This window comes from Sinocyclocheilus rhinocerous, unplaced genomic scaffold (assembly GCF_001515625.1).
Source record: "Sinocyclocheilus rhinocerous isolate Xijiao unplaced genomic scaffold, SAMN03320098_v1.1 scaffold61, whole genome shotgun sequence".
Lineage (NCBI taxonomy): Eukaryota > Metazoa > Chordata > Actinopteri > Cypriniformes > Cyprinidae > Sinocyclocheilus > Sinocyclocheilus rhinocerous.
The window spans coordinates 880,182-903,332 of NW_015640445.1; the positions used below are offsets into that span (position 1 = coordinate 880,182).

A 23,151-nucleotide genomic window follows, 5' to 3' on the forward strand; every position below is an offset into this window, starting at 1 on the left:
GCTAACTAATGTAATGTTTGCAAATGGAACCTTATTGTAAAGTGTTACCAATAATATAATATGATATGATATGATATGATATAATAATACATATTAACTAATGGGACTTTGTAAAGTGTTTATTATATTATATTGTATTATATTATATTATGGTAACACTTTACAACAATCCAATTAGTTAACACTGGTAAATGCATTAATAATGAGCAATGCATTTGTTACAGTATTTATTAATCTTTGTTAATATTAGTTAATAAAAACACAACTCTTCATTGTTAGTTGACGTTAACTAATTTAATGTTAACAAATGGAACCGTATTGTAAAGTGTTACCAATATATAATATAATATAATATAATATAATATAATATAATAATATTTATTTTAATATTTTGATAATGGCTTCACTATTTTTTTTTCTTATCAAAACAGCTTTGAATTTTTTTGCTTATTACACAGGAAACGTTTAGTTTTTCTGGATTTTTCCAGATGAAATTCCGGCAAATATTTACTGCCACCCTGTGCGCTGATGCACAAACTGCAGCATTTCTGTTCCCAAGTTTTTCTCATCCTGGTTGACCTAAAAATGAAATGAGTTTGTATGTAACTTCCATGTTTTCTGCTCATTTATATTGCAGTACATTACAGTATGTGAAGATAAAATTATTGAAAATTTGCTTTAGCATCTAAAACCTATAGATAAATAATATATATAAATTTTCCTTTCTACCTCAGCTCTTCAATACTATCTTAACTAAAACTTGTGAATGTTGGGAATGCTTTTGATGTGTAATAGTGAGGGATGTGTTAAGAGTTGTGCTGTCACTGACCCTGATGTTTCTCATGGAGTTATCAGAGAGGAGTGTTGCAGAGCCGCTCTTATCTTTGTGTTTACACGTACTTGCTCACTCTCAGGCCTGTCTCTTGCAGGGCGTGTGAAATTAAAAATTTCAGAGAGACCACCAGTGAGAAAACCACCATTAACACACTTGAATCCATATACAGGCTGAGTCTGCTGCATATAGTGGGCTTTGAAATTCAACACAAGGTAAGTCCATTTCATTGCAATACGGTGTCCGGCAGGTGGCACAGACAACAACGAGATGACTCAAATGTTACTTTTAAAGTTGGTGGTTATAGGAGACATCACGTTGTGACTGTTTACTCTCTAGTATCGACTTTGAAATGAAGGTGGACGGTGAGATCGTTTGGGAGAAAGATGGATACAAACTACTGTGTGCTTTTGTGTATTTGCTTTGCAAATGGTGTTGACTATGATTGCTTGTGCTTGTATGTCACAAGACCAGTTGACTATGGAGACGTTTCTGTCACTGAATCCCCTAATAGGATTTTTGTTGCATTATATGAACACTGAAGTCTTTGCGAATCCAATAACAGCTGCTACTATGCTTTCCGTTCAACATGGCATTGAAATATGTTGGTATTTGATTGTAGATGAACATAAATATTGTGTTGTGTTTCCAGTATGGGTGGAGAAAAGCTGGTGGCTTGCATGTTGGTCACTGTGTTAAGTCTGACACTAATGAGGTCAGTTTATGGTCAGCACATGCCAGAAGAACCGTGCTCGGTCCAGATCCTCGTCCCTGGACTCAAAGGTACTGCAAATAAACTACACCACATTATGTCATACACACTAATGACACTCACTTTAATGTTATGCTATGCTGTTATGCATATAATGTTATGCTGTGTTTATTTGATTAAAAATACAGTAAAAACTATCATATTATGAAATGTTATTACAGTTTAAAACCTGTTCATCATTACTCCAGTCTTCAGTGTCACGTGATCCTTCAGAAATCATTCTAATGATTTGCTGCTAAAGAAACATTTCTTTTTATTGTCAATGCTGAAAATAATTGTGCTGCACAATGTTTGTTTGGAAACCTTGATACGGTGTTGCCAAGTCTTCGGTTTTCCCGCGGAATTGGGCTACTTTAACACTGTTGCCGCGGGTTGTTTTTCATGTCCGCTGGTTAAAGCGACCCCAATAATGTGATACTTAGCCCCTGCAAATGTGAATTTTTGCGAAAATGCGATTTCCCCCCCCCCCCACGGGACCCCCTCTAAAAGCCATTGGGCTAATTTTGGGCTAGTTTTGAGTAGCAATAGGGCGGGTTTTGTTGTGAAAACCTGGCAACCCTGCCGTGATACCTTTTTTTTCATTAATAGAAAGTTCAATAGAACACCATTTATTTGAAATAGATTTGTTGTAACATTATAAATGTATTTACTGTCACTTTTGATACATTTCATGCATCCTTGCTAAACAGAATAAAAAAATTCTTACTGACCACCTTTGAACGGTATACTGTGTGTATATATTGTAATTTGATATATAAAGCTTTATTTAAATTAAAAAATACTATAGAAGATCCTATAAACAGAAAATATGCACAATATACGCATACTGCAGCAATAGTAAATACATGTTATTTTGAATAGCTTTGTCTGTGCAAGTCTATGACTTTGTTTGTGTATTCCTATAGGTGAACCAGGAGAGAAAGGAGAGAAAGGAGCACCTGGGAGACCTGGGAGAGTAGGGCCGCCTGGAGAGCCAGGTAACACTAAACCGTGTTTTGAGAGCTTAATCGAATTCCATCAGTGCTTTTTAATTACTATCCACTTACATGGTGAAACATGACTCAAGTTCTTTACGAACCTGTAAAGAAGTTTTAGGTGTTAAAAGAATTACGAAACTTTCAAACCAAGTGACCAAACAGGGAGCTGCCAAATGTGCACATTTAAAAGGGCCCCTAAATCTTCCTTTTAGATAGCTGAGTTCATCTGAGCCAGTGTTGACCAATCATTGTGTTTATAAATGCCTCAACATACTGATAAACAAGGAAATTAAACTCCATTCTGGGAATTACTGCATTATTTGGTTTATATCCGTGCTTATTACATATTAAGTTTATACGTTATTTTCCAGGTCCCCCCGGAGACAAAGGCCAAAAAGGTAGCACTGGACATTATGGGAAGATGGGTCCCGCTGGACTCAAAGGTAAGCTTGAGAAAGAAATTGCAGTTCTGAAAGTAATCAGGCTTGTTTTGTCTCACTGCTTAATAATGCAATAGGCTTCTTTTTTTCTAGGTATAAAAGGTGATATGGGAGATCCAGGACCCAAGGGCCCAAATGGAGAGCCAGGTATAGGCCTTTCCGACATAGAATTCAGTTCATATCAGTTGATAATTGGTTTGAACTCATTAGGAACCAGTTTAATGCTTGGACTGCTCATGTGAATGGTCTCGTATTTAATTTGTCTCCTCAGGCATCCCCTGTGAGTGCGCACCCTTACGGAAAATGATTGGTGAAATGGATATTCAAGTGACGCAATTAACCAATGAGCTGAAGTTCATTAAAAATGGTATGTCCAAAAGAAAGAATGAATCAGTCTACCAATGTTTATGAGATTACAATAATATGATGTTGTCAAGTTGATTCATACAGTTGTTCATTTTGATATGCAGGGTGATTGCACACAGACAAAAGTATTTACCCATTAGCCAGAAGCTCTTTTGTTTGACTGTCAGAATGCACTTGTGTGAACGCTGGCTGCTGCCGTGTGATTATAGAAATTCAGATCCTCATTTTTCAGCCCTGCCCTCCCCCGCAGCTGTCGCTGGCATCAAAGAGACAGACAGCAAGGTCTATCTGCTGGTGAAGGAGGAAAAACGCTACAGGGACGCGGAGGTGTTTTGTCAGGGGCGAGGTGGACACCTGGCTATGCCCAAAGATGCGGCGGCTAACAGAGCCATCGCTGGCTACGTCACTGAAGCTGCCCTCAGTAGAGTGTATATCGGCATTAATGACCTGGAGCGAGAAGGCCACTTTGTGTATGTGGAGCGCTCACCCATGACCACTTTCAGCAAGTGGAGGGAGGGCGAGCCAAACAACGCTTACGATGACGAGGATTGCGTCGAGATGGTGTCTTCAGGCGAGTGGATCGATGTGGCTTGTCACCTCACTATGTACTTTGTGTGTGAGTTTGACAAGGACACAGTATGAGCTTCACTGCCAATCTATAGGGGGAAAAGTCATTTTAGACATGTTTAAAGTACTCCGGTATTAAAGAAGGCTGAAATTTCAATAAAAAAGTTACGTACTTCTACATTTTGTCATCTTTGGCAACGATGACGGCAGTGTGACATGCTAGGCGACATGTAAAACAGTTTAAAACAACATTTAATTATTATTATTATTATACACTGCAGTTCAAACATTTAGGGTCAGTAAGATTTTGAATGTTTTAAGCGCTTACCAAAGTTTTGTAGTTAAATTATTTTCAAATGTAATTAATTTTTGTGATGGCCAAGCTGAATTTTTTAGCAGCCATTGCTCCACTCTTCAGTGTCACATGATCCTTCAGAAATCATTCTTATAAGCTGAATTGCTGCTTAGGAAACACTTATTATTATTATCAGTGTATCGATGTTCAAAAGTACAGCATTTTAGGGAAAACATTTTTTTTTGTAACATTATTAATGTCTTTACTATCTGGTTGTTTAAAACCTTATATCAATTCAGAGACTGTATGGAATATATGTACTTTAAAAAATGTTTTTTTTTTTAATCACACTGCAGGAATATACGTTATACAGATCAGTTAACATATGTAGACCAATCACAATTTTTCAGGTGTTATTGCAGACTGAGACACCTTTACTGTGAAAAGTGGACAACTAGTTTACTAAACTACATTTACTTGTAATCAGTTAAATAAATGAACAATAAAACTTTCCTATTATCTTGTTATATTTACAATTTCAGATTCCACTGATTTGACCTTTTTCTTATTGCTTTTCTCTTTTACTACCTTTCTTCCCATTCAAATTTGAATTACATGGTTTATTATTAATATACTGAATAGGTCAGCATACTCATAGAACTAGCTAACAAGAGCAGATTTACATAACACAGTCTTAGACCGAACTGTAGGGTTGAGGTTAGAAATTGTATTTTTAATGGTCAATTTATTCTCCCCAGTAAAATGACTGAAATGGCTGTCCCAGTTTACCAGTAGTACACCATCCCATTTATTTAATACATTATTGGCAGAATGGAACAGAGTCAAGGTCACATAAGGATCAATAGATGGTATATGTTGTATACTACCCATCATATTAAGTCATTTTATAACCTTAGCATGTTTTGAGGTTATAAATGTGGTATGAAATGCCCTATGAAATGCTCTTTTGACATCCCATCCCACAGTAGTTGATTTTTTATCAATAGATGACTGTACACATACATAGAATACAGTACACATGCCCATATTGCTTATATCATAAATAATACCATTATTTGGTTTCTTGAGAATGTACTTTTCTTTAACTGTTCCTACTAATTCTGTGTAATGGTAGTAAATATGGTAAATTATTTCTAAAACATGATAGATACTCGAAGGATTCATGATACTACATGTATTTTATGTGGCTTTGGTATTTTCAGTAATCACTCAAAAAATATTTGTATATCATGATCAACAGGCGTTGTCTTAAAACATTCGTTGTCTGTTTTTAGTATTTCTATGTGTCTTTTTTCAAGCACTAATAAAATCCCATCACTCTGCAAGGTTTCTTCATCTTTGTCTTAACGCCATTCAGTGAGTAGGCCTATGTTAAAGTAGTGATCTGTCGCTCTCTAGTGGTCACGTGTGGCTCTACAACACTGATTATTTTCGCTTACTGTATTGGCTGACAAGGTCAAGCCGTCCTGGAATTAACTATGCATGAAAATATTACAGCAGGCAGGAAATCTGATTAATTTGGGGCAAAGTGGCAATCTGTACACCTCTGTTGCACGTATAACAGTGTTTTTCCTCATAAATCTTTAAAGATGGAAGGTGCTTAAATTTCATAATAGGTCTTTAGAATGAACTTTACAGACATAATCAGGCGACCTGCTTGTGTAAACTGATCTGTTATTCTACACTGGCCATCACACCAAACAGACAATGGCATAAGGAACCTATCCTGCCATAAACTATATACTGAGACCATAAATCTGCTAATCATCAGTAATAAATCAGCCTGACCAGTGGCAAAATTGTCTTTATTAAAATATGGCAATAAACATTTTCATTTGAATTTTCAGTTAATGAAAAGATTTACATAAAATCAATAATAAAAAATATTTATAAATAAATTGTATTTTTATAAATGTTATTTAACAAACAAATAAATAAATAGGCCTACAAAATGTGTCACTCTATGTTGTAAAAAGTGGTAACCTGTGTTACCTTGAAGAGCTATTTCTACCTGATTTAATCCATATAAAATAGTTTTGTTAATATAAATTAAATATAAAAGTATAAGTTAATATAAAAAAGTGATGTTAAATAATATGTTTGACTTGAAGAAAACCAGTTAACTTATGTTTTTGTCATGAATATGTAATTTATGATGTTACCATTTTTAGGTTGCTATCTTTTCAGTGCATGGCCTATTGCTTCATTAAATGATATATAATGATTCCGCTTTATTATTATTAATATTAATAATTTTAATGAATATAATTCGCCCTATAACATTCTTGTCCTTTTTTGTCTTATTTACCCCGTTTTAGTTTATGTAGGCATATAAATTTTTTTCCTTCATTCACATGCATTTGTCCCTTTATTTCAAGTCACTTTTGCTAATACTAGCAAGTTTCTGGAAAAGTTCTTGAAAGGTTAAAGTTCATGGGAAGAATTTTTTTTTCCTTCATTCACATGCATTTGTCCCTTTATTTCAAGTCAAATTTCAAGTCACTTTTGCTAATACTAGCAAGTTTCTGGAAAAGTTCTTGAAAGGTTAAAGTTCATGGGAAGAAGATGGCGTTCAAAGGTGCATGATTTCCCAACGCATTAAAAAAAAAGGCTGTAGTGTTTTTTTTCGTAGTTCATTTCCACTGATGTTACAATGTATAATGTTCTTGTAAAAAAAGTGCAACATAGCCTATTACTTTTATGCTGCCTTCACATAAATACGAGGTTGAAGGCAGTGTTAGCGAATTCAGATAAAATAATAGTTAAAAAAATAATAAAGTAAAAAAAAAAAAAATTCGTTATAAAGACTATTAACCATTTTTAGATGGAAAAAATCACGTTGACACCTATTGATGAAATTGATATTTTTGAAAAGCTGACCTACAAAACACTGTCTCCGACGACAGGAGTAAGTAATACACTGATTAAAATTTAATCTATTGTTTGGCGGTTGTCTAAGATAGGCTAATTGGATGCCTGACCGCGGCCGCTAAATCTCCAGTTACCTCAGAGCACAGACTAAATTAGAACAAAACACTTTTTGTTTTACCCAAGCTATCAAAATAAAAATAAATCTATACAACCGATTACGTATGCTATAATTTTGTTAGTTCAAAGAGAGTTGAGGCATTGTAGCAGTCTTGCCATTTCTTGCTATTTTCTTAGCGTTTCACTCCGTTACTATGGAAACTCGTCCAAACAACATCTGGCTGCCTCCAGCACGCGGAAGAGAACGATTCAAACAACTTTTAACAACTTTCGGTTGTGGTTACTAAAATTCTGTTTTATTTATATATTTAATTTGGGCTTGTCAGCACCTCCCCGTGGATTACCGCGGAGTTGTTTTCGTTCATAATGTCTGGACGGGGGTCTTATGCGCATCCTCCGCCAACCAAAGCGGTTATTGTGTTCAGGAACGGAGATGCTTTTTATCCCGGCCGAAAGTTTGTTATCAATCAACGCCAGTCATCCACTTTTGACAGCTTTCTGAACACGGTCACTCGAGGCATCACAGCTCACTTTGGGGCAGTGCGAAATATTTACACCCCTAACAAGGGTCACAGGGTGGCGAATCTGGAGCAGCTGGTGCATGGAGAGATATATGTGGCAGCCGGAGCAGAGAGACTTAAAAAAATGGAGTAAGTTTATTCATCCACATAATGGTAACAGTGCAGTTATTTACAAGAGAGTAGCTAAATTGCTGTGGTATTATGTTGAATGGTTGATTTTTAGTAAACTTTATTGATTATGAATTAAATTCATGTAAAATCTTAGCAGCCTAATACAGGGTAGAATAGCCTATGATAGGCTAACGTTAATATGTACAGAAAGTGTACATTTTAATTGAATTACATTTTACATTGCAATGCAAAACCATCAGAATAATATACTTATGTTATATTATATTGACTTTATACTTTCTCTCTTCTTTTGTCTTTGATAGCTATGATCACATAACAACACAGAAACCTCCAAAAAAGAAAAGTGAACCGGTAAGAGTCACAGTAACTACATCATTCTTGATAGAATGATAAAACAACATAAAACCTTTTCTCATTCTATCAAGACATGAACGCTAACGTTAATATGTACAGAAAGTGTACATTTTAATTGCATTACATTTTTTAAATTTTACATTACAATGCAAAACCATCAGAATAATATACTTATGTTATATTATATTGACTTTATACTTTCTCTCTTCTTTTGTCTTTGATAGCTATGATCACATAACAACACAGAAACCTCCAAAAAAGAAAAGTGAACCGGTAAGAGTCACAGTAACTACATCATTCTTGATAGAATGATAAAACAACATAAAACCTTTTCTCATTCTATCAAGACATGAACGATTTAAAAATGGGGACAACTTTATTCTATATGTGAAACATACCGTGGATATGTATGAGAATGTTTTGTACATCAGGAAGGTCAAGAGGAAAAAATATCCATGGTAAATCATAACATGTTTTCAGTATGATTATTACTGGTGTTCTTCATCCTACATTTTTCTGTTATTGACTGATACATCTCTCCGGCAGAATATCAGTGTAAGGTTTACCCAGACTGTAGCGGATGACTGATTTTATGCCCCTTGTTGCGGAAAAACATGAAGTATTAATTGTATTGATTTCACTATAAAATCTCCATTCGAGTCAGCTGTTTCTCTTCATTTCAAACTATCAGGTAGCCTATGTGTAGGACAGTCTCTGAATACTAGGGGAGTTTTCTGACTACTCATAAAATTACTTTAGGTTATTAATCAGCATTCAATGCAAGTACTGCGCAAATGCTTTATGTTACTTATTAGAGACTCTTACCTCTAATTTCTGTTCATTTTCTAGTGTATACAGTAAAACAATGGCAAATTTCAAAACTTCCCTCCTTCCTTTACTCACAAGAACTTTATTCGCCCCGCCAGTAAATTGGCTTAGTTATTACCTACATCCACTGATGTAGACCATTAAATCTTTATGCTGCCTCAGAAGCCCGTCCGAAATCAGTTTTGTCACAGCTGTTTAACTGTTTACAATCAGCTGTTGAATAATTACAAAAGATGTTGTTATGCCACAGTTAAACACAAGGGTGTTCAGCCCTGCTATGGAGTTCTGTCTTCCCTCAGAGTTCAGTTCCACTCCTGTTCACACACCTGTCTGTGATTTTTCACGCAAACCCCAGACCTTGATTATCTGCATCAGGTGTTTTTCATTAAAGTTGGAGCTAAACTCTGCAGGAATGTGAACTATTAGTCAGCAGTAGCACAATATAAGCTATTTGATATCTAAAAATATAATAAAAACAATAATACTGTGAAATATTATTGCATTTTAAAATAACTGTTTTGTATTTGAATGCATTTTAAAATGTGATTTTTTCCTGTGATGGCAAAGCCGAATTTTCAGCAGCTGTTACTTTATTCTTCGGTGTCACATGATCTGTTTTGCATAGGATTCAAATCAGCAGTCAAAAGATTCAGGCTTTGTACTATTCCAAGTTTGGACTATTTGAAGTGACTTATTAAGCTAATAGTTTTTACAACCTTCCTCAGAGACCAACATGCAATGGACCATAATAGAGCAATAATCATAAAAATGCCCACTTAGAGTGACTTTACTTGAGGTTATGGCAGTATATGTCACTGTCTGTCACCCTTTTAGCTCCTTGTTTCCATCTGAACAACAACCAACATAGCATTAAAGACGGCTGATTGAGGAAAACCAGATGTGTAAGTGCCCTAAATGAGCAGTGGAACAGTTATTGTCAGTGATGCTCAGCGGGGTCCTGTTCATTTGTCTCCACTGCAGATCCAACCTGTAGTTCACAGCAGAATAATTGTCCCAGCTCGATGGAAGAGAATCAGTAATGAGTCGTGCATCATCAAGTGAGCCCTGCTTTTAATGTGTCCCTATTGGAAGTCTTCAATGGCAAAGCCTCAGGCTACGGCAAAGTCTAATTCTTTAAAGCTGTAATACTGTCTAATGGTATAAAATCAGGCCGATGTTCTTTGCTTTATTTAATTATTTATTTCTAATGGCATCTAATTTCCTCATGTTGTTAATTATCAGTGTATATTGGCTTTGTTTCTGATAACAACATATTTGGAAGCATAAATGTGTGGATTGAGGTCCTAAGTGCTAAATTTGATTATATCTTGTAGTGTTTTTACCAATGGAGATATCTTGGTTCCTCCAGCACGGGTGCTGATTCCCAAACACACGCTTGCTAGCTGGGAAAACGTATTGGCCACGGTGACCGAGAGAGTTCACCTTCGCACTGGAGCTGTGCACAGGTACGAGCTACATCTATAAAATGTGCATGTGTAAAAAGTATGTATAGTCAATGTTGAGTGATCTCACTCCTTTCAGATTGTGCATGCTGAATGGGAGGCCTGTACGTGGATCGTATGAGCTACAGAACAACCACTATTATGTTGCTGTAGGGACAGAGAGATTCCAGTCTTTGCCATATCATCTGGCCCCAAGCAAGGGAGTAATCCACAATATCACCGATGTGGCAACCACTATTATGTTGCTGTAGGGACAGAGAGGTTCCGGTCTTTGCCATATCATCTGGCCCCAAGCAAGGGAGTAATCCACAATATCACCGATGTGTGAGAAAGATTATAAGACATGATAATTGCAATGACAGTAATTAACAGATGTATAATGCCCTTTTGTTGAACTTTCTTCTAGTAAAATTGCCATCATTAACTAACTTTTTGCTATTCAAAACCTGTATGACTGACTTTCTTCCATGGAGTACAAAAGGCGTAGGACAGAAAAGCACTATAGAAATAGTCCTCGTTTGAAGTCATATGATTGATTCTATGCAGGTATACAGAAATTTGAACAAGTTACATTACTGTTTAAAAGTTTGAATATTTTTGAAAGAAGTCAACAATACAATAAAACAGTAATACTATCACTTATTTTTTAAATTATTTGAAAATATTTTAAATATAGTGTAATATATTTTTAAAATGTCATTTATTCCTGTTATGGGAAAGCTGAATTTTCAGTGGCCATTATGCCAGTCTTTAGTGTCACATGATCCTTCAGAAATTATTCTAATAATCTGATTTGCTGCTTAAGAAACATTTCTTATTATTGTCAATGTTGAAAACAGTTGTGATGCATTTTTCAGGATTCTTTAAATCAATAGTTCAAAAGAACAGCATTTGAAATATAAATCTTTTTTGTAAAATTATATACACATCTATACATCTTTCCTGTCACTTTTGCTGAATAATAATATTTATTTCATTAAAAAAAACTAATACTGACCCTTAATTGATTGATTGGTAGGGTATATTAAATGTAAAATAACCAGACAATACATCTAGTAAAATGAATATTTTTGTAAATTATAGAATGAATAATAAATAAGAAAAAAATTATTTTGGTTTAAAAACATAATACTATGTTAACTATGTTACTAGTTAACTAGTATATTATGTTTAACTATGTTACTATGTTAAACATAATGATACTGTTTTTCACAGAATAAAGAAAGCAGTCAGGTTTGGAACAAGCAGAGTACAAGTACATGATAACGGACCTTTTTTTTTTTTTTGGTTAAATTATTTCTTTGTTTTCCTCTTTTTCTTAGGGTCAACAATGGCATTCATCCAGTTCTAAAAAAAGAAAAACAAGACAGAACTTTGGTAAGGATAATGAAATATATTTTTTAAACCATTTAACAGATAAAAAATGTGTATATTATAGATGGCATCGATGTGATTACATTACATTATATATTCATATATGAATCACGATTCTGTCTTCTAACGATTCTAATGGATTCTGTTTACAATACAACCGGAGCACATGCCGCCGAGGTGAGGGGCGAGACGTTTAGACGCGCACTAGAGGTGGTTTAGCCAATCACAACACACTGGGCTAGCTAACCAATCAGAGCCCATCGCCTATTTCTGAGGGAGGGGCTTCATAAATGAAGGAAATGATCAGCCCGTTTATGGGAGAAGGGACCAGTGGTGTGGAATAAAGGTAAATTGTGTGAAAAATAATGCGTTTTTAAAAAAACAAAGCATTAACACATGTTAGACTGCACCCCATAAACACAATCAAGCCTAGAAAAAACCCCACCTCTTTAAGTAAATATTTAATGAAAATGCTGGTATTGATTTTGCACAGTCAAAGACTAATAGGCTAATTCTTCAGAAGGCAGGGATGAACACAAGCAAATGAGCCTGTTTTGACAGTGTGGAATGCCATATTAGTCTTATTTGCTCTGTTCTTGAACTGTAATATGGAGATTAAACATAGCGCAGAGCTAATGTCCTGAACTAGTTTACAAGACACCGATCTTGATCAGCACCCATCCCTTTCCCCTCAGACCGAAACCAGTTAGTGAGAAAATTTCAATTTGGGCCAGATATAAATTGGCTACTGTTCATTAGTGTTGAAGATCAGATAGTTGAGAAAAATGTTACCGTCACAGGATCTCAATGTCTCCAATCAGGCTGATATGTGGCAGTGCGAGTTGGGAGCGGGTACATTCACCTCATCAATCACTGTCTGTAGGAGGTATTGAGTTCTTCTCACCTCTCCTTTTTCAAACTGTCCCACCGCTCAGAGTTTGTGTTACTTGATCAAGTGAGAGCCGAACTCCGTCACCGGGGGAAGGCGCTGAAACCCTCCCCTGTACCCACAGAATGAGGATAAATTGTTTTGTGATAGTGCGCGTGTTCACTTGATGCTTTGGGATGGTCCAGACTACAATAAGAGCTAGACCTGGCAAATAAGTGATGGAGAAAAAATACACACTTAGTGGACTGGGACACGGAGCTCTCCAAAGTAAAGCTTGAGACATCTGGTTATTGTGAATAAGAAAAATGACTGCAAACCATTTGCCTGTTGATGTTAGAAGGGAAAGCTCCTGTGGTTGTTCCATGTCTGTTGTAATTGATTTCTCATGCTTCATCAGCTTCATTGAGTGGAGGAAATAATTTGAAGAAAGTGGCCAATTATCTTTGATACAATGAAGATGGAATAGCAATCAAAGTCTCATCAAAGTGTCATTAAATTCCAAGGTGCAGTTCCATAATCTGTTTACATTTACCTGTAATCTGTATTTGTTGAGAGGAGAACAAACACTTTTAAACAATCACGTATTTGTTTTCCCTGCAGAGAATCTGTAATAGTAATTCAAGCTTTACAATACCAGACAAATGTTTTGACAAATTTTGTTAAATTTGTTTCTCGCAATCTTGCTTGAGATTCTTGATTTAGATCTGAAGGCTTATGTTTATGTTTTTGAAATTAATTTGATTTTATATTATAAATTTGAACTTCTTTACTAACCAGTATTTAATAAACATTTATACACATTACATATACACACACATATACATATATATATATATATATATATATATATATATACATACATACATGCATACATACACACACATATATATATGTGTGTGACCAAATGTCCCCACAAGGATAGTAAAATCTGAAATATTTGACATTATGCACGAGGGGAAAAAAAATTAAAATGAGTAAATGATGTTTATCTGAAAGTGTAACAATGCAAACAGGTTTTCTGTAAGGGGTAGGTTTAGGGTTAGGGGATAAAAAATATTGTTTGGTCAGTATAAAAGTAATAGAAGTCTTTGGAAAATCCCCACAATTCACAGAAACAAAAGTGTGTGTGTATAAACACGTGTATGTGTATAAAATGTAATTAATACATTTATTTATAAATACATTTAACATAGGTACATACAGTACATTTACTATTACTATTTATTATATTAAGTATTATTAATATTAAAAATATTAAATAAATTACAGATAGTCATAGTTATTTTATATAATTATATTATAATTAATTTAATTACACTTCTGTTCATAAATTGAGTAAATTTTTTTAAATATATATATTTTTTTATTCTGCAAGAATTAAATGAACAACATTGACATTGATGCTTCTAAATTGTTAAAGATTTCTATTTCAAATAAATAATTTTTTTTCTTTTTAACATTCTATTCACTGAAGAGTTCGGGGAAAAAGTGTATTGTGGCTTGAACAAACGTTTTCAGTTTTAATAATCACAAGAACTTACTTAGAATTTAGCACCAAATCAGAATGAATGGTTTCTGAAAGGAACATGTGACGCTGAAGACTGGAGTTAGAAACGGTTCGTTTTTACTTGTAATCAATCAAATAAATCCAGCCTTGGTCAACATTGAAGACTTCTTTTAAAAACATTGAAATCTTTAAAAAAAAATCAAAAACATTAAAATTTAATCAAAACATAAAAAAAAAAACCACACCATTCAAAAACCAAAGATTTGAATGGTGGTGTATATAATTATTTATATAATTATTAAATGAATAATTTACTTAATTTTATTAATTTGTAATAAAAATTAATTTAAAACAAAATGTATTTGTAAAAAAAAAAAAAAATCCACAATTACATAGCATGTTATGTATGCTTTCTTTTAATCCATAGCAGGATATTTCCATCTCATAGCATTATTTCTTCAGATCTGGTATTTACCACATGAGGGAGACAAAGACTCAGCTATGGCCTCCACCAACCTCCTCTACCAAATTATTAATTTGTAATAAAAATTAATTTAAAACAAAAATGTATTTGTAAAAAAAAAAAAAAATCCACAATTACATAGCATGTTATGTATGCTTTCTTTTAATCCATAGCAGGATATTTCCATCTCATAGCATTATTTCTTCAGATCTGGTATTTACCACATGAGGGAGACAAAGACTCAGCTATGGCCTCCACCAACCTCCTCTACCAAAACACCTTCCTTTTCTCTGGCTCTCTGCTTACATTATCCAATGATGTCATTCCAATGTAAACATTTTGATTATGAAATTGAATTACAGAATTTTTCTAATCTTCCCCTAGAAATCAATACAGTATACTTAAACCTATATTTTTTTATTGTCATGTAAACTGCTTGGAGGGGCCTGTGTATTATTAGAAATCTCTCTCTTTTTTTTTTTTGCACTGGATTTTTTTTCTTCATGTGACAGAGCTGGCACTGCACCGGCAGATGAAAGCAGTAGCACAGCATTTGGTGTTTATTCTCCTACTGGTCTAACAGATGTTGAGCGAGGTGTCAGCAAAGTTGACACGGGTGGAAAAGTGCAGCAGTGACAGAGATGATCACACCCTCTTGTACTAGAGGCCACACATCCATGACTGTGACATGCAGAGGCAGTAAAGCTGTTCAGACCCTCTCCGTGGCACTGTAGGGTGTAACTGTCCCCTCATATCTCCCATGACTTGCTCATGTCAGACCTGCTGCCGTCCCCGCAGTGGCTTCCTGTTTTGGAGAAGCATTGGTTTCTCTAGGGGATTGGTAGAGACACCCATCCAGCTGCTCTCTGTCAGGCCTGTCCTGCGTAGGCAGGGGGAGTGGTTCGCTAATACAACGGGGGGTCTTCCACGCCTGGCTTCAGAATCATTATAACATTGCTCTGGATTGAAGCTACCATCCCCCAGCTTTCAATGTTCTTCCATGCTTGAGTTACTGTAAAGGACACTACAACCTGTTCTTAGGCCCAGTGTAGATCTTACGGTGGCCGAGAAGTGCTAAACAAATCACAATTCTGAAATCAAAATAACAAATTACAAACTACAAACGCAAATGCAAGTCTAAAAAACAAAATAACAATTCAGAAAGCACAACAACAATTCAGAAAACATTATAACAAGTCAGAAAACACAATGACAAATTCGAAAACAAAATAACAAGTCAGAAAACACAACGACAAATCCGAAAACAAATTTACAAGTCAGAAAACACAACGACAAATCAGACAAACCAGAAAAGGTAGGTATAGTTTGAGACAACTGGACGAGACATCTGTCAATCAACGTATACAGGGAAGTTGCGTTTGTAATTTGTTATTTTGATTTCAGAATTGTGATTTGCTTTGCACTTCTCGGCCACCGTAAGATCTGGTATTAAGATAGCTCATTCCATCAGAAATGGTCAGATAAGACACGTTGATTTTTATAGCCACTAACATGCAAAATGCTTTGTACTCCGTTTACACCTGTATTTGGCGTCGTCCTAAAATGATCCACCAAAACTGATGTTAATAACAGGAGTAATAATGGACCTGAAATTAGTGATTAGTGGAAAATGTCCTAATTGGCTCCTCAAATGTAAAACTTTTTTGTTACATTTTAAAACATTTTTTTTTAAACTTTTTACAGAAGTTCAATTTTACAAACTGAACTCAGACTTTCCACCTCCAAATGCCTTGGTTAAATGAGAACTTGTCTCACTTAGCCAGACTTAACTGTCAACATAAAGTCTGGTCCAAATTGTAGCTTGCTATCGGTAATAGTCAAACATTGCACATGAATGACCTCTCAAGTTCTATTTACGACTGGGAAACTCAGATAATTTTGGACAAGCTCAAACCATTTTAGACCCTGTTTAAACCTGAAATTTATAGTCGTCCACTTGTGATCAACTTGATGAAACACATCTTAATACCAAAAATGTGAACAGGGTATTTGATACCCGAGTGTCTGATTTCAACAGGCCGTAAATTTTAGACATGGTGGAAGAGAGAATTATTGCTGCAGTGACTGTTAAGTTTTATTACAGTTACATTTACATTTACAGTTACATACCGTTACAACAGTTACATTGATTTGTCTTGCTGTTGCAGTCATTTATATTTACATATGTGTATAACTATTTGATGCATATTGTATGTATTTTCCACTGTGCAAACAGCATTTATTTGACCGAAATTCCTAGATAGTGCAGTGAATGTATACACTAGTGTGGTTAATGTTTATATGGTTGTCAACGAATGCGACACAACATTTTATTCAATATCCATTTGATATTGACTTTCCATTTTGGCTTTAATAAGATTTCCCCTAGAAATAGGCAAGAATGAATCTGGCGTCCTCCATAATTCGTATTCTTTCTGACAACAAGGCACTTGAACCCGACAAACTTGTAATTACAGCTTAAGAAGTGGAATGTAGGAAATTTTAGCACATGAAGGCAGCATTATTCTGGTCAAGATGCCCACTTAGATGGGAAGAGAATAATTAGACTGACATAAAAAGTGACCATCCAGAGTTTATTTTGTTTTTACATGCCGTTTAGGGGTGGTTTTATTTGAAATAGATACAGATAACGCATTAATTGATTGGTGTAGAAAAACTGAATGTTTTCAGAGATTGGATGGCATTAACCTGGCATCACATCCAGCCAAATCCAGTGATTAGTTCTTACTCATTGTATTAACCAAGCACCTTCTAAATGTGCATCTGTTTACAGGTGGACTTGTGAATCTCAACAGACTAGTGAAATTGCATAGTCACACAATCAGATTGGAAATGCCAATTTTCGAGCTGTGTTGCCAGTTTTGTGCAACATGAGTCAAATGGTCAGTGAATGGACTGTGAGTGGTCCACCGGGAGGCTGTCTGCCGCTTGGACTAAATTAAAAGTGATCTTGACCTACTCAGAAACTCACTTACTCTCATTAATATTGTAATACATTAACAACTTCTTGATTTCAGCATTTTTTCACTAAGTTTTCAGATTGTGAATTCGGCACGTTCATCCTGAAAGTGTCATTTATGAACTTGAATTCTGAATGAATTCGAACTATATGAATAGAATATTCCAGCAGAACTTTTGGCCATTCTGTTGTTTTATTTCTCCGTTGCCCACCAACGTCTGTTCAAATTCAAAGACATGTCAGGCAGAGTTTGCTTTAAAAAGCAAGTGAGTAGAACAAATATTCAGCTATTCCCCAGGACCCATGTTAGTGGGCTTGCAAACACCATTGCCCGAAGTGTGTACCAGTGGAAGACGGAGATCAGTGAAGTACCCCCAAGCTGCCTCTCTATGGAGCCAACTAACAGTGGCAAGAGCTGGAGAAAAATGTATTAAGCCTTCTCTTTCCCTCACTGTGCCAGAAATGGCTCACCTTGCTCCCAATGGTAGAACCAGTATGCACTGACTGCTGGAAGAAAATTACCTTTTGTGGGAGTATTAATTCAGACATGCATCCTGCTGTCAAAGCATCACTCTAAACTCCTCTTCACACTGTTCTGTCTCTCTATGTGTCTCCAGTGCCCCAGTCTTCTTTTTTCATCATCAATAACTGTCTGCTGTCTGCTGAAGAATAAGTTATTCCCTCCAAGTCTCTTTTTTAAAGCTTGTTTGGATCCTCATTGTTTGATCTGGCTTGATAAATAAGACTATTGCAGTTAGAAATTCATGGCTGCCCTGTTTCATCAATAAATGATTAGTTTGCTGTGCTCTCTGGTGATTGATAGGTTGTGCATGGGATGTATTGGAACCAGATGAATTCAATACCGTGCCGGTCGCTGGGGAGCTACAAAGCATATCAGCTCATGAAAAATTTAGGTCAATGGAAAATGTGAAAAAGAGAGTAAAAGAGGAAGAACGAGCTGTGTTCGAAACAGTTGTTTCTTGTCATCAAAGGATTGTAGACACTCTTTAAGCATCAGATCGAATCAGCCATGTATGGTCTTTATTTGAAGATTGCTTTTTCTACTCTCGTAGTTCGCAAAACCAGGAGTGGACAGCGCCGGCTCCGTTTTTTACGCCAAACAGCCCAGGCAGGGCTTGAAAATCCCAGATCTCTTTGCTACGGCGGGTGAGTGTGGCAAGTTGTGATACGATTTTCCTTCTGTCTCCCTAGAGCTCCGTTTCCCGCCTCTTCCTTCAGCAGATACAGGCGTTTTACATAATTGCTGATAGGCATTGTGGCTGTTGTTTTTGTAGAAGTCTTATTTTCTCCTCTCTTGCCCTCCGTCTTTCTCTTATACCATCTCTGCTGTGTGATTGTGATGCATTTATGATTAAGGGAGTGAAAGAGAGTGGCAAAAAAGAGGGATCTTGTACTCTTGCATGTGTGCGGCGCAATACAGCGTGCGCGTGCGTGTGTGCGCCACAAATTGCTTTGAATTGACAGGCTGTTCTCTAAAGCCCACCTACATTAGGGAAATACGCTCTCATTCTTGGATAGAATGCCTTTCTGTGAGAGGAATATTAAAACTCAGCATGGATTCAAATGCTGCAGAGGGCTTTAAATCATAGATAAATTCAATCAGGCCATTTCGTTTAAAATGTATGCAAGTGCCTTGTTAGCTATGCCAGGGAAAACAAAATGTTTCCATTTTTTTTCTGATAGGTAATCAAAATGATCATAAGTTATTCATGAGAAATCTCTCTCTCATTCTCTCTGATTTTTCTTTATTGGTTCTCTATATTGGTTTCTGTTCTTTCGCTTTCATTCACCAAGTCTCTCTCACTCTGTTGCGTATAAAGACTTACATCATAACTACCGTTTTTGATACCATTATTGCGTAATATGTTATACATGGTCATTATGCACCAGTTTTTTTGAGGGGGCATGCAAGTTCATATCCTGACTGTATAATAATATAATATAATATAATATAATATATACAACAGTTCTTTCTGGTCCTCGAATCTGATTGGCTGTGAGGAGTGTGATATTCTAGTGATATCGGAACTCCAACCGTTTCACTTTTTGTATCACTCACTTGCTGTATTTCTCACAGCGAGTGTCATGGCGGACGCCCAAATCCAATAATTTTCCAATAATCCAATCATTTTATAAACAATACTGTTTTTTGTCACGGAATGTAACTTTGTAACTTTTTTTTTTCTTTTTTTTTAGTAATTATTGGCGACATCAGAAATGGCTATTATATAAATTATGCTTTTTTTTTTTTTTAACAGTTTAGCAATTTAAAAATGTTAAAAAATGACTTTTTACAGTCCCGCGGCTTTTGCCGCGGCACCCCGGTTGGGAAACACTGTCATAGCGGACGCCCAAATCCAATAGTTTTCCAATAATAATCCAATAATCCAATCATTTTATAAATAATACTGTTTTTTTGTCATGGAATGCAGTTTTAAGAGTTTTAAGGCAAGAATGTACTTTTTTAGACTTCAAATATGCAGTTAGTAAATAAAGATAATGTCCATTTGAAAATTTGCTTTGATGTTTTTAGAAGATGTGAGTTCCAGGGCGTCAGCTCCAGATTAAAGGATAGTGCGACAAAGATATCACTTTTCTCAGTGGATTTTCAAACTAATGTTTAATTGTGAATATGAGATTGAGCTGAAGAAAGAATGCTATATCAGATGCAGGTAATCACACTCTCTCAGTCCATCTCTCTCATAATACTCTACATAATAAAATGAGCTTTTAATACAGGCATACAAGAAGCTTTCAATGAAACAACGACGTTCTTTCATTACTAGTGACGTTTTTTAATTATTAGTAACAGAGGCTTGGGCTCAGTTATCAATTAGAGATTTGAATCTGTGGTGGAAGGAAGTAGTTCTGCACAAAAGAGGGTTTTTCAAAGACACTTCGTTGTTGTTTCTTATGTATTTACACACTTGTGCAGCGGACGCCCAAATCCAATAGTTTTCCAATAATAATCCAATAATCCAATCATTTTATAAATAATACTGTTTTTTTGTCATGGAATGCAGTCTTAAGAGTTTTAAGGCAAGAATGTACTTTTTTAGACTTCAAATATGCAGTTAGTAAATAAAGATAATGTCCATTTGAAAATTTGCTTTGATGTTTTTAGAAGATGTGAGTTCCAGGGCGTCAGCTCCAGATTAAAGGATAGTGCGACAAAGATATCACTTTTCTCAGTGGATTTTCAAACTAATGTTTAATTGTGAATATGAGATTGAGCTGAAGAAAGAATGCTATATCAGATGCAGGTAATCACACTCTCTCAGTCCATCTCTCTCATAATACTCTACATAATAAAATGAGCTTTTAATACAGGCATACAAGAAGCTTTCAATGAAACAACGACGTTCTTTCGTTACTAGTGACGTTTTTTAATTTTTAGTAAAAGAGGCTTGGGCTTAGTTATCAATTAGAGATTTGAATCTGTGGTGGAAGGAAGTAGTTCTGCACAAAAGAGGGTTTTTCAAAGACACTTCGTTGTTGTTTCTTATGTATTTACACACTTGTGCTGTTGAACTGTTGTATAAATGCAATATCGCACTCGTAGCCGTGCGATATGGCTGTGTATCAGCACACTGTGATTACCTATGGCACTCGGCCCGAATCATAGCTGTGCCTATATACAGCCATATTGCACTGCTACTCGTGTGATATTGCTCATATAATATAACATTTTTGGGTCAGCAAGATTTTTAAAAAGAAATGATTACTTTTATTCAGTATGTGTGGATGCATAAAATTGATCAAAAGTGACAGGTAAGACATTTATAATGTTGCAAAACATTTATGTTTTAAATAAATGTGGTTCTTTTGAACCGTCTGTTGATTAAATGAATGCAGTTTTGGTGAGCATAAGGCTGGCCACACACTTGAAGGTTTTAAGGACGATTTTAAGCCCAATTTGCACCCCCAAACGACCGATTTGAGGCTTGTCGCAAATTATTTTCTGTCCTGTCTCTATTGTTTGGTGTCATTACAGGTAATTTAACTGCTCCTGTTTGAGACGGACCATCCCCAAACTCAAATGTTTGATATTTATGACTCTTGATCGGGCTGCCTCTGACGTGATACAGCCAATGAGAGTGAGCAAGTGTCACCAACCGGATGTTGTGTGCTTCTATAGTTGAAACTTGGTAGCCACAAACATGCCACGAAAAGTAGAGTACTGAGAAAGAACATCACCCATATTCTTTTTTTTAAATTTTGTTTTTCACTGTACAACAGAACACGCGCCAGAAGAGCCAGCTGACAACGTCGATTGTTCGCCATGTGTTTTTCTTCGAGTCTCCTTAAGATCTTGTGTCACTGTGAAATTATTCCTACAGTCAACAAGTGTGTGGTCTCGTGGTCTGATCGAATCATCTAGTGTGCACATTCAGAGGATTATAAGGCTAAAAATCTGTTGAAACTTTCTTCAGTTCACTGTCTTGGTTCAGATAAGATTTTAAAATCGTCTTGTGTGTCCCAGGCCTTAGAAAGATACAAATCTTTTGAATGATAGTCTAATATATTAATATACAATAATATTTAAGTAATTCATTTTATATTATATATTTTAAATAATTCATTTATTATTTCTTTACAAAATTTGTGCAACTTTTTAAAAATTTTTTTCTTATTTGTTGTTTATATGTGTATATATATTTTTGTTATATTCAAAATCCATTTGGCTCACAAATCTGAGGGGGCACACGTGAATGAGATTGACACTTTTTGTGCACTGGATTAACCGAACAAGACTTTGACTGAGCAAGTGCATTGTGTCTTTTACATGCCATGAGGTCATTGAGTGAGTAATTGCAGGCGCTCCGGAGCTGCCATCACTTTGCTCATAAGAGCCGAGCCAGCAGTCCTTGTGATGGAGTTGAGTTTCCCTCACTCATGCAGATCTCGCATTAGCCTCGGACGGTATGTCTGCAGCCATGCTTATAAAAGCCCCTCGATGAAGGCTCATACCTACTCTGGATACTTGATCATGTCCCATGGGGCAGAAGATCCACATAATGCCATTCCTAATGGCAGAAACTGAAAAAATAAAACAAGAAAACCTCCTTTTAACTACATCAATCGCTGCAGAGGTGTAATCAAACATGCCATGACTGCGAGAGCCATTCCCATCACCTACTGGAGGAGGAGTGCATCTGCTGTCAGCCTATCATTAGCCAAGATTGTCTTACCTTTGAATGTCGAAGGCACAGATGAATGCAGTTTGCATCTCAGGATCAAGAAAGCCCATTAAATGCTTTGTGAAGTGCTGAGCTTGGACGGACTTGATTTGATGTGAGGTGAAGTGTTCTGGGTAATGCTGAAGGATGTTTATCACTTTAACCCTCATGTCTTGTCTGC

The 23,151-nt window shown here is 35.7% G+C and overlaps 2 protein-coding genes across 4 annotated transcripts in view; both read left to right on the forward strand.

Annotated features, from left to right (window-relative positions):
• Window positions 1-928: 928 nt before the first annotated feature.
• colec11 (collectin sub-family member 11) lies at window positions 929-4,244 on the forward strand. 3 transcript variants are annotated; one of them, XM_016568881.1, is made up of 7 exons: window positions 929-1,047; window positions 1,485-1,615; window positions 2,510-2,581; window positions 2,953-3,024; window positions 3,115-3,168; window positions 3,293-3,388; window positions 3,605-4,244. In XM_016568881.1, exons 2-7 carry the CDS (start codon window positions 1,486-1,488, stop codon window positions 4,027-4,029), a joined length of 849 nt encoding a protein of 282 aa, XP_016424367.1. In that variant the 5' UTR covers window positions 929-1,047; window position 1,485; the 3' UTR covers window positions 4,030-4,244. The 3 variants fall into 3 exon arrangements, with proteins under 3 accessions (XP_016424367.1, XP_016424368.1, XP_016424369.1); XM_016568882.1 differs by having other exon boundaries at window positions 3,620-4,244; XM_016568883.1 differs by having other exon boundaries at window positions 3,638-4,244.
• Window positions 4,245-7,624: 3,380 nt separating this feature from the next.
• Window positions 7,625-23,151, forward strand: part of LOC107752800 (doublecortin domain-containing protein 2C-like) — a 26,876-nt gene continuing 11,349 nt past the window's right edge. Inside the window, exons 1-7 of the mRNA XM_016568868.1 lie at window positions 7,625-7,908; window positions 8,214-8,262; window positions 10,075-10,151; window positions 10,428-10,559; window positions 10,636-10,797; window positions 11,879-11,933; window positions 18,843-18,936. Coding sequence (XP_016424354.1) covers window positions 7,625-7,908; window positions 8,214-8,262; window positions 10,075-10,151; window positions 10,428-10,559; window positions 10,636-10,797; window positions 11,879-11,933; window positions 18,843-18,936 — 853 coding nt within the window. The remainder of the gene's footprint in view (window positions 7,909-8,213; window positions 8,263-10,074; window positions 10,152-10,427; window positions 10,560-10,635; window positions 10,798-11,878; window positions 11,934-18,842; window positions 18,937-23,151) is intronic.